Genomic DNA, 12,471 nt, shown 5'->3' on the forward strand with positions numbered 1-12,471 from the left:
ACGGGTGACTTGGTGATGGGAAACCCACGGGGATTACAATTGAGATGGAAAAAAATGTACAAAATGATGTAAAAATAAACTTATAAAATAAAGATTAAAAAAAATAATAATAAGCCCTGGTCGCTTAGGGATTAAGTCTCAGCATTATCAACACTAAGGCCTGAGTTTGACCCTTGGCCAGGGAGCTGACCCATGCAGGGCACAGCTGACCTCTCCTGTCTCTCCTGCTGCTCCCCTCAGCAGTGTACTTCAGTAAATCTGCCCGTCTGCTCCCCACTCTGTCTTTGGTGAATCCTCTCATCCCCTATATCTCTGTTCTTCTATGTATAAATAAGTAAACAAACAAGCAAATAAATAAATAAAGTATATAAAATAAGCCATACCCACTTTCAAGGACTAGATAAAAACAAACCAAACAATTCTTACCATTGGATCATTAATGTCAATGCCTTTTATACTTAAAAGGTTACTAACATTCATTTATAAAATTTTTCACCAAATTTATTTAACAGAGTGTTTAGTATATTTATGTCATAATACCAACCACATTCAAATCCGTACAGATGTTCACAGTTAATATGAGGAGAGGCTTTCTTTTAACGCACATGAAATACATGAGTTCTTTCTTACCATGAAAGTCTGAACAACACAGACCAGACTCCCTTTGTCTACCTCCTGGCTCTTCCCCAGAGGCAGCTGTCATTTAGTCTGTGTCCTTCCTGACCTTTCTCTATAGCATCACTTTGGAACTCAGACAGCATCAGTCTTACTAATCAAGTCACACTTGGCTTTGCACCAAAATTGTATCATTTAGCTCCACCAATCACATAATTAATAAGATTTAATGCTAAATGGGTTTTGCCTGGTACCAAAAATGTAATCCATTCTTCAAGAATACATAGGAAAAGGAAGACCTGCTATTACTGAAAATTAACAAAGAAATGCTTTCATTGAAAAATTTCCAAAAAATCACCTGCAAATTTTGAAAGTAATTTCCAAACTTTTAAGTGATGGCAACATCAGTCAAAGGACTATTTGAATTATTCACATTGCATTAATGACAAAATACTATCTATTACAAAGGTGTATTTACTTTTGTTCAGCGGAGAATCTATGGTGCAACTGCAACTTGGCTTCCTGTTTCTCTTACTTAAAGGGAGACATTCTCATTTTAAAACCTTTAGAATTACCTATGTTCTAATGCTCCGATTAAATACATCAAGGAGTAAAGCATTTTAAATCATCAGTCGGGCAGCTTGACTATATGAACACTCTTGTTCATTCAGAAAGAGAGAGTATGGCTGGTGGTTGGTAACCAACGCTTGGGGTTTACAGTCAGTGCTGACCTACCCCTCGATGGCTCTTGATATTTGATAATGCAGTTCCAGCAGCTTATTAAGAGTGGAGAATTGTTATTGGATAAAGATGAAAACAAATATTCCTAGTCTTATAGTTTAGCAAGAATCTGCCTTACTCACAAGGAAACTGTCCTGCCATTTTTCATACAAATTGAATGAATCTATATGACTCTCTATAGTCTGGAATATCAACAACTCACCTAGTAAAACCATGTCATTTTCCCTCTGCACCTTACTAAAAATAGTTAATTTATATTGCTTTATTATTGTTTTCTAACCAGGTTGAAGTAAGTAGAAATTAGAAAAAGCAGTTCTAGCTTCTCTATCACATTGGGAATGAGGTGTGTGCCCTTACTGGGCCCTAAAATACAAGGCTGAGCAGTTTTCAGATACTGCAAGTTCTGGGCCCGGAATAGTGGGTTTCTGAGCTGTTTCTCAGGAGTCTTGGAGGTCAATTATCTGCCTGAAAATGCCTATCCTTACAACAGAACCACTCCCACAGTCCAAGGAGAGGAATCCATGCTCACTGCTGCTCTCTTCATCACAGACTCCAGGCAAGAAGAAGAGAGATGACCAGCTAGCTGGGCCAAGAACACACACACCCTCCTAGGCATGGGCAACACTACACCCTGTTGGGGAAGACACAATTGGGGTGAACGCCTGATCTCATAGGAACACTCTCAACAAAAGACGTTCTTTCCTATTTTTTTTTTTGATTGTTTGATTGATTGAAGAAATCAGTGGCCCTCTCAATCTACCTCTGTTTTTAACCCTTAAGATAGAAAGTACAGAAGAATAATTTCTCTAACAACCACCACTATGAAAGCAATCAATGGTCATGCATCCCACCCACTATTGTGGTTCCAATAAAGGTGAGAATTCAGCCGAAAGGTGAGCATGCTCACCCAAGTGGCTGCTACTTACTGGCACAAGCCTGGGAGTGATAATCAAGTACAGAAATTAGTATGGCCCCACATGCTGACTTTCAATAGAAATAAATTCTAATTTAAGTTTTTATTGTGTATATATATGTGTGTGTGTATTTACATCCTTTTCCATTTTTGTGAGATGTATGTTTTCTCATCTCAGATATAGTCCCCATGAAATTCCCACTACCAGGTCACCCATGTACCATCACCCTAATCCTTTGTGCTCTTCCCACCCCTGTTTTGATTCTACTCCCTTCTGCCCTCCTGCAGAATGTTTGGTTTAAAGTGGCCTGTTGATTTTGATATTTACTTTATTATAATTACTTTTTTACCCCTCATTCCATATTTGAATTCTTCTATATTCCTCCTAAGAGTGAAACCATCTGGTATTTTTCTTTTTCTTTCTGGCTTATTTCACTGAGCATGATCCCTTCTAGCTCCATCCATGTTGCTGCAAATGGCATGAGTTTATCCTTTTTGATTGCTGAGTAATATTCTAAGGAGGTGACTTGTTTAGTCCCCTGGTTGTTGGGAAGGAGGACAAGGAAGCCGCCATCTCCTTTGTTGGTGCAGAAACTTGGGTTCTTCAAATCCAAATATCTGTATAGGATGTGTACATACCCAGAAAATCTCCTAGGACAAGCCTGCAACTTCTTCAAGGAGGGCCTCTGGGTATGCACATATCCTATACAGATATTTGGATTTATATGGTTCAAACTTAGCAAAGTTCATATGGTTCAAACTAAGTAAAATAGTTTTGTTCCTCAGCAGTCCCACCCACTGTTCACCCTGAACAGTGGCCCCATGGGGAATGGCCACACGGTTTCTCTGCAGGAGAGATGAGCTCTGTCAACTTGTGCAAATATCTAGCAGAGCTGTATCTGGAATATTTATGCCCCTCTTTTGGTTTTCCTATAACTTGGTGGTCAAAGATAATGAAAAGAATTCTAGACATTTTCAAAGATCAGGCTATAAAAACATGCTAAAGCTACCTCACAATGAATGTATGTGGATTTATATCATAGACCTACTTACTGTTATTTCAGCATTTACTTTTCATGTAATTTAACTTAAGCTTGAGTTGCTATTTTTGTTTTGTACAAAATGGCTGCTTCCACCAAATTCAGGGCCAGTACCCATCCACCTCCAAGCCCCCTGGAAGTGTCTCAAAGACAGTGGTAATGAAGGCTGCTGACATTGGAGGGCACAGACCCCATCTATTGCTCCATTGGCAGAGGAGGGTTGGCACAGAAAGTGTGTGCTTTCTGAATGTGCTGCTGGACAGAAAAGGCAGAGATCAGGTAGGATTCCACTTTGAGTTTGTGTGATGTTACCACCCTGATGAGGGAAGGTGCTTTTGACTACACAAAGCAAACCTCCCAGAACCAGGACAAGCCTAGTATTTACTCCCAAAGAGGAACTGGTCCAACTTGCCATTTTCTATAAGACTCTCCCTGAATGTCTGATACATGAATGCCATATATCAGAGTTACTGAGACCCTGTTTTACTAGCCTCAATCTTACTTTCCCCTTTTTGTTGAAAGGAAAACCTGTTTGTGAGGAAGAGTATGGGCCACACAAGTCAAGTTCCCTCAACCCAGTCAAAACATTTATATGTTTAGCCTCTTCTTGAAAACAAAATCCAATTGCTGTTTGTTTATTTTTCTTGACATGAATATGTGCTCTATTTTTGGGAACACAGATCATGGATTTTATGTAAATATATTGAGAAAGAGTGGTAATATGTAAATATATAATCCAAAGGTTAAAAACTGACCAATTTGAGGGTTTTTACAAGTATGATTTTACTTTTCCAGCGTGGCTATCAAGTTTTCCAACTTGATATAAAAATAAAATTAAACAACAGTGTCACCTAGAAGCTGATAGCCCAGAATTTATCACATCAGTTAAACACACATTTCACTAGTAAGCTTCTGGTGACCTCACCTGGTTCTAGAACAAACTGGCCTTTGGCTGGGACAATTGAAAGGGTCCCAGCAGTGTGAAGTTCAGAACCAGGAGCCGCTCACCCACAGTGAGGCCAGCAGAGGGCGCCCTGTACTCACAGCTGCCACTTGGTTCCCAGGAAGTCAGGGCTCAGATGCCCAAAAAATGGCAGAAGCTTTCTGGTGTTCTGACCACAGAAGTGAAGACATGTACACAGCAGTAACCTCAAACACATATCCACCTTTCCTGGAAACATGTTCCTTAAAAAAACAACTCTCCCCCTAACTCCACTGGGAAACCAGAGGGGAGGAAAGTCATCCAATATACTGTCAGAGTATATTGCCTTGCTCTCTAGCCAAGCCCCTGCTTAGCTCCTTTTAAGTCCCTCAGGGGAGGAGGAGGTTGGCTGGCACAGACACTCGCTTTAGAGTACTGGGGGTGATACACTGGAAGGGGAACTTGGAGCTGCCTTATGTGTTTTGCTGAGTACACATGGGCTGGGAAACCTGGTGTGTAAGGGCCCGCAGTTCCTTGGTTTCATCCCAAATCCCTTCTACTGTCACATCATACATACACTAATAGCCACTGAAGACCCTGGCCTCCTCCTATAAGACCAAGAAAATGCCAAATAGCATTACCAGGTGGGCACTGATGAAGCGAAGGGGAATGTTAGGGCTGAACATGACCAGGACACAATAAGGTCTTACTATTCTTTATTGTTCTGTTCATCCCCTGCCTCATGCCCAGCCAGTGACTATGAACAATGTAGAGCAGACACTGCTGAGGGCACTGTTCTAAAGGCAGAATCCCAGACCAAGACCCTCTGATCACACACTTTCCCTGTGGGTTTCCAACCCTTTACCCAGTGCTGGTGGGAAGTGTTCTCTTACTCTGTTGACATCTCAGTGCAGTGGTCAGGAGGCACCTCTCGAATGGTGGGGGCTTAGATCCTGCCGATGTCAGAAGTTTTCTACTTTGGGCATCACCAATATATGGGGTCTGGTCATTATTTTTCATGGGGGCTGTATGTTACAGAATGTTTACAGCATCCCTGTAGCACCCCTCACTGAACTGTAATAACCCAAAAATGTCTCTCAACACCATCAAATGTCCCCTAGAGAGCAACACTGCACAGCATCGGAGACCATGAGTGTAAATTTTAATCAGACTACTCTTCTGGTATTGTATTAAAGGAACTGGCACTATTTGAAAGGAGGAAGGGGAGAAAAATGGCTATTAGGAGGGAATAATGTCTAACGTGACAAGGTGGACATTGCTGGAAAAACCTGTGGGGAGAGGGAGCTCCACAGGTGGACATGTGGCCTACCACAAGGTCATCTAGATTTCTCTCTTGCCCTTTTGGGCTATAAACAGGACTAAGAGTCCTTATCATGAGTGGACTTTATAGTCTGGGCATGACTTGTCTGGTTACATGTCAAAATTGATCTTGAGTCTACTCATCAAAGCCCATTGCTAGGCTGTGCAAATTCACTCTGTCTTCATAAATGAGGAAAATCCAAGCAGTGAGCAGCAGCAACCAGAATAGGGTCATTCAAATAAACAAAAGTGCACAGTAGTGGAGGAATTACCTTTTCTTGTGTGAGGGTACTCTGAGGGTATACACTCTCAGTTTCATTAACAAAATTAGCTACAGACCTCTGTGGACATATCACTAGGTAATAATTGTCTTCTCCTGCCATGCAGTGTGTCACCCTGAGGGGACTTCTAAAAGTCACATACTGACCATCTTAGAAAGAAAGGCCCTGCAGCCCAGCAGCCCAGCAGCCCCTGGAGCAGGACAAACTGTTGCCCCCTGAAGTGGGCCTCGCTACAAACCCACTTCCAAACGAAATGCATTCCAAGTAAAAATAATCATATTTTTGTATGTAAACATTGTAAATTGCCTTCCTGCTATGTTTTTTTGCTGGCGTATGACTGTGGGTGCCCATCCCCTCACTGGGTAGGTACTTAGGTAACAATGGATGAGGCAATGACAGCAAGGGTAGCAGGATCTGCACTGAGGAGTAGAGGAAAGAGCCCCCTTACCCATGGGAGCTGGAGTGGAAAAGAGGTACCTCCAAGGCAAGAAAGGGGTGGGTGGGGAACCAGGCACTGAGATTTCTGTATGCAGCAATTTTTAGCACTTTGGAGTTTGGAGAAGAAAGTGTAAGATGGAGAACTTAGGTAACCCTAAGTTACTTTGTAGAAACTAGAATGCTGCCTGCTGATGTTGAGTGATAAATTTATCTAGTTTTAGGGGTCAGCACTCACAATCTTTTGATTAAAGCTTAGGCAAAGCAATGAACATGGATTCTTCTGTGGTCCTCAGACTGCTGATTTGACAAGATTTTTCTCCCTGTCCTCTCACTTAATTCAGGAGAATTACATGCATTTTGTGTTCAGAAATTCAAAGGAATTAGTTCCCTCCTTCAGGTATCATGGCTGATCTTATACAAGAGTAGAGAATCTCAGACAACAGGACATTATTTAATGGGTATGGACAAGTTAGCCCTTGAGTACCAAACTGCTGAGGTGACAACATTCCTACAAAACCCTTCAAGGTTTGGAAGAAGCAATGCAGCTGGGCTATTGAGGGTTCTGTGAGTCTGAATAAGGACATAGGGAAACAAAAAGGGGAAAAGTACGGATGAAATAAAACAAGAGGGGCAAAGAGTTTCTTTTTTAGGGTTAACACTGGGAGTCTCCTATGGCATCCTAGCTCATCTATGTGGGTTGTGGGATAATACATAGCAGTTCCATCCTTTCCTCCTGCCTGCCTTAGATACAAACTACTCAGCAAACCTGAGCTCCACCCATGGGCCCTGTGGAGTTGGTAGCTAACTGAACAGATTAGCAGCTCCTATGCGTGTAACTCTGCCATTCTGAGTAGGACTGGCTGCTGCTCCACCACAACCTCTAGGATGACCATTCCCCTAGACCCATGACAGTTGCCCTACAACAGCTATCAGATAGCCCCAGTCCTGACACATGCCCTGAGGGGTGGGGTACTGCAGGGGGAATTCTGCCTCCATGCCTACCACCAAAGCCAAGAATTTGTAATTGCTTAAAGTCATCACTCTTAAATCTTTCACTAAAAGTTAGCAGAATCAGAGATAATGAAGCCAACTCAGGACAGAAAGTTCCAGTATCTCCTGGTCTCCCAGGTACAGAAAACTAGCAATGTAGGTGTTTAACTTTCTAGAGGAGAAGGGTGATTCAGGGTAAGTAGCTAAAAACTTGACAGAACACACTTACCTTGCTATGGGCTGTTCAATGAACACCCCCACATAAGGCAACCCACCCCAATCCACTCAAGGAGGCCAAGTCTAATTTGTCCCACCCTTCCCGCTCTCCCACATATTGCTGACCCAAGGAATCTTACAGACGAAGGTAGCTAAAGAAAAGTGCATTACTGATCACTGGAACACTTCCCCAGGGGACCACACTGAAGAACAGTTTTTTGTGTCACATCTTAGGTGATCTCACAAGTATGTTAGCGCAAAAAGCCAGACACAAAAGAGTACTTTCTATATGATGGCTATATTGTTATAAAGCTCAAAGGCAGATGAAACTAATCTGAGCCAACAGTTGTCCAGGTAATAGGGACCTTATAAAGGGAGTTTGTCTGGAAGGGGGATGAGTGGGTTTCTGGGGGAACTGGCACATCTCTTTCCAGAATGGGTACTGGTTACACAGGTATGTTCATTTTGTAAAATTAATGCCTATTAACTTGATAGGTATTCTAGTACCTCTAAGCCAAAGTGGCTTGACATGGGAGGCTGTCCTGCTTTGAGACCCTTGCCCAGCACTGGTCTCACCTTTGGAGCCAGGACAGACTCCTATGCAGCACCTGAAGGGCCCAGGCACACACTTACCGACTGTAGCCTGTCCTCTTGCCTCCTGCTCTGACTTGGGCGGTTGATGAATGACCGTGTGGAGACTTTGTAGTGATTCAGGAGGCAGACTATGACCATGACCATCACCGTGACCACCACAACAATGATGATGATCTGGGCAAACTCCAGCTCCGCTGTGATAAAAGAGGAAAGGTCTTAGCCACATGCCCCTGTTCTAAAGATATTCTTCATTTCAAGGCACTCCTCTCTTATAACCTCAGGTATTGGAGACATCTTGCCTGCCTCTGGTCCTCACAGCACCTCATCAGAGAGATGATTTGCTCCCAAGATCACTGCTCAACTTGATATTCTATACCACTTCCTCAAAAGGAGATCCAGGCATGGGGTTCTATCCAACAGGCCTCTGACCCTCTGCCTTTTTTGGTGTTCAGACTTTGCTTTGCTGCAATTTAATAATGAGAACGGTCTTGGGGAAAAATATTCCATTGATTCTCAGGGAACTCGAGAGTGTAGTGCTATCACTGCCCCATTTCTCACATGGAATTCAAAGTCATGCCAGAGGCTGCAGCTTGACTACTCCTTCCCAGGTCCTCAAGTTCTGCAATATCTTGGGGAATAAAACTCACACTCCCTTTATGCCAGGTAGCATTTTCCATACCCCTTAATAAAGACTAATAAAATTAAAGTAGCTTTTCCCAGTGCAGTTTCTATAGGAAAGTTAAACTCATCTTTATAGTTGAGTCAGGTTTCCCAAAGCACATCATCATGGTATGTACACAGTACTCATAAAGTCTCTGTCGGATTAAATTATGCCCTGGAGTTGACAATTTCATTTTCTTTCCTCAAAAATAACTATTGCTTTATGAATGTGGAAAGGGAGGAAAATGGTTATTAGAATAAGGGCTCCTGGTCCAAGTGTTCATGGGCCAATTTCTTAACCTGCGGAATGTTTTTCTATGTCATCTTTTTGTAACTATGGAAAGAAATGCAGATAACTTTGCAGAAAAGCAATTAAATTATATTTTCATAACTATGAACTTTGGGGTATATTGATATTTCATTTGGAAAAATTTTTATTAAAAGTGTTTAAGAATATCGGTAGACTTTTTCTATTAAATTATTTTATTTTGAAAATATAATCTAATTTTGATTCCAGAGTAGCATTAATTATGTAACAACATTGTAATAAAAAAGCAAAAAGGTGAAAAGTACCTGAAAACTCTGACTACCTGTGCCATAGCATTATAACCATATATGGATCCCACTGTAAAGGAGCCTGGAACCTGGCCTCAGTATACAGGCAGACCAACAGCCACAGGCCCCAAGACCCTACCCAACAGCCAGCAATCCCAGGCCCCAAGTAGAAGGGGCTGCATAATCAGCACCACGGCTCTTTAGGCAAAGAACAGAGAAAAGAAAAACTCAGCAAATGACAACATCAGTCCTTAGGGGAACACTATTCCACAGAAAGAGAACAAATCTCCAGAATCCAAGAATATTGACAGGTTTCTACTATCAGGTAACAGAAGTTAAATTTGCCATTAGAAGGAAATTTGAAGAACACAGAGAAAACAGGAAAATTTAGAAAATACAAACAAATGTCCTAAAAAAAAAAAGAACAGAAGATGGAAAATGATGAGAAAACAGAATTGTAGGATATAAAAAGTTTAGTGGAAGAATTAAAAATGCTACATAAAGCTATGAAAGTAGATAATCTGAATGGAAGAGCAAGTCAGTGAACTTGATGATGAAAATAAACAAGTAAGGGAGAAGAAGAAAAAGAGAAATGAAGCCACATAAGTAAATAAATAAAAATTAACAAACCCTTTAAGAAATGTCCAACTCCATAAGGAAAGGTAACATTAGAAAAAATGGTCTTCCAAAGGGAGAAAAATTACTTAAAGTAGTAGTAGAGGATAAACTTCTTGAACCCAGAGAAGGAAATAAACAAATCTAGGTAGCTGAAGAACCCCTGGGTACAAAAGCAAAATGAAATGTACACCAAATAATATAGTAATAAAACTTCCAAGATTTTAAAGCAAAGACAGAACACTAAAGTTGGCAAGGGGGAAGAAGCAGATAACCTACAAAGGAACTCTAATCAGGTTAACATTGAACTTCTCTCAAGAAACAGCATGGGCAAGGAGAAAATGCATCAGAGTGATAGAAAAGCTTGAAGATAAAAATTTCAGCCAAGAATGCAATTACTATCCATTCTGAAAAACAAACATTGGGAAACATTATATTAACTTAATATATCAAAATAATATATTGAATCACAAGTATCAATAAATTCATGAAGACCAATAGCATACCAATATCCTCTCTGACTATAAATATATAGCACTAGAACTTCATTTAAAAAGAAAGCAGGGAAAATATCTAATGTGTGGTAACTGAAAGATACATTATTGAAAGACTCCTGGGTTGATAAAGAAATAAAAGAAGAAAAAAAATATTTTAAGAGAAATGACAAAGAAGATACAACCTTCTAGAACTATGGGATACAGCAAAAGTACTACCAAAAGGGAATATGTATGTTCATATCAAGGCACAAAAAGTAACTCTAGTAAATAATTTTAACTCTCCTCTTGAGGGACAAGAAAAAGAAGAATAAAAGAAACCAAAGCCAGCAGGAAAAAGGTAATAATAAAAATCAGAGCAGAGACAAATGAGATAGAAATTAAAAGACAACAAAAACATTTTTTGAAAATATAAGCAAAATTGCCAAAATATAGCTAGGCTCACTATAAATAAGAGAGAAAACTCAAATAAATAGGATCACAAATAAAAGAGGAGATGTTACAACAAATAATGCAAAATTTCAGAGGATAATGAGTCTACCATGAATATACATATGCTAACAAGTTCAATAATTGAGAAGAGTTGGACAAGTTCTTAGAATTACACAATTATCAAAGCCTGAACAGGAAAGAAATAGAGAATCTGAATAAACCAATAATGAGTAAAGAAAATGAAACAGAAATCAAAATGCTCCCCCCAACAAGTCCAAGACTACATTTTTTTTTTAGATTTACTTATTTGTGCATACAAAACTGGGGTACAGGCCAGAGGTGCAGGGGCACTGAGAGGATTCACCAGGGACAGAGTGTGGAGCAGAACAGGATGACTGAGGAAGTACACTGCTGAGGGGAGCAGCGGGCGGGTCAGGAGAGGTCTGCTGTGCTATGTGGGTCACCACTGGGGCAGGCAGGGATCTAACGCATGCAGAAGTATCTTTAGCTTCTTAGTGCTGTGCTTTAACCCACTGCGCCACCAGGGAGGGCCCAGACCACATGGTTTTTGCAAGCGAATTCTACCAAACTTCTAAAGATGAAATAATATGTATCTTGATCAAACTCTTCCAAAATTGAGAAAGAAGGAATACCTCCAAGCACATTTCATGAGTCCAACATTACACTAATACCAAACAAAGTAATGACGACACACACAAAAAGAAATTTATAGACCAATTTCCCTAATGAACACAGATGTAAAACTCTGTAGTAAAGCAGGGAAACAAGAATGGTTCAACATCTGAAAATCAGTTCACATAATTTACCACGTCAACAAAAAGAAAGATATGATGATATCAATCAATAAATGCTAAAAAAAGCATTTGGTAATATTCAACATCCATTTATGATGAAACCCTAAAAAAACCTGGGGATAAAAGAGGCATAAATTAATATAATAAAAGTCATATATGACAAACTTACAATGGTGGAAAACTGAATGCCTTTCAACTGATATATAGTATAAGAATAGGATGTTTATACTCACACTACTTTTCAGCATCTAATTAGAGGTCCTTGGAGAGCAATTCAACAAAAGAAAGCTATAAAATGAATCCAAATGGAAGAGAAGTAAAACTATGGTTATTAGCAGACAACATGACAATGCATATAGAGAGCCTTAAAGACTTTTTTGAAAAACTAGTTAAAATAATAAACCCTCCCTGGCAGTACAATGGGTTATAGCACAGCACTGTGAAGCTATCTGAAGCCACTGCAGCACGAGTTTGATCCTCACCAAGGGAGGTAATTCACATGTGCAGCAGAACATTCCTGACTGCCTGCTATTCCCCTCAGCAGTGTATTTCAGTATATCTGCCTGTTATGCTCTCCACTCTGTCTCTGGTGACTCCTCTCACACCCTTCCCTCCCACCTCTGGCCTGTACCTTCAGTTCTTGTACACATAAATAAATAAATCTTAAAAAATAAACAATAAACCAATTCATCAAAGTGACAGATTACAAGATCAATACACAAAATCAGTTCCCTTCCTATATGAAAATGAGGAGGAAATTAAGAAAATGATCCTATTTACAATCCTACTACACACACACACACACACACACACAAATACCTAGGAATAAA

The 12,471-nt window shown here is 40.3% G+C and overlaps 1 protein-coding gene across 1 annotated transcript in view; it reads right to left on the reverse strand.

The window, feature by feature from the left end:
- The window catches only part of LDLRAD4 (low density lipoprotein receptor class A domain containing 4), a 486,732-nt gene that overhangs the window by 35,516 nt on the left and 438,745 nt on the right, over window positions 1-12,471 (reverse strand). The window contains exon 5 of the mRNA XM_012725845.1: window positions 8,110-8,264. Within this exon, the coding sequence (XP_012581299.1) occupies window positions 8,110-8,264 (155 nt within the window). The remainder of the gene's footprint in view (window positions 1-8,109; window positions 8,265-12,471) is intronic.

This window comes from Condylura cristata, unplaced genomic scaffold (genome assembly GCF_000260355.1).
Source record: "Condylura cristata isolate star-nosed mole 26May11 unplaced genomic scaffold, ConCri1.0 scaffold00016, whole genome shotgun sequence".
NCBI classification, from domain to species: Eukaryota; Metazoa; Chordata; class Mammalia; order Eulipotyphla; family Talpidae; genus Condylura; species Condylura cristata.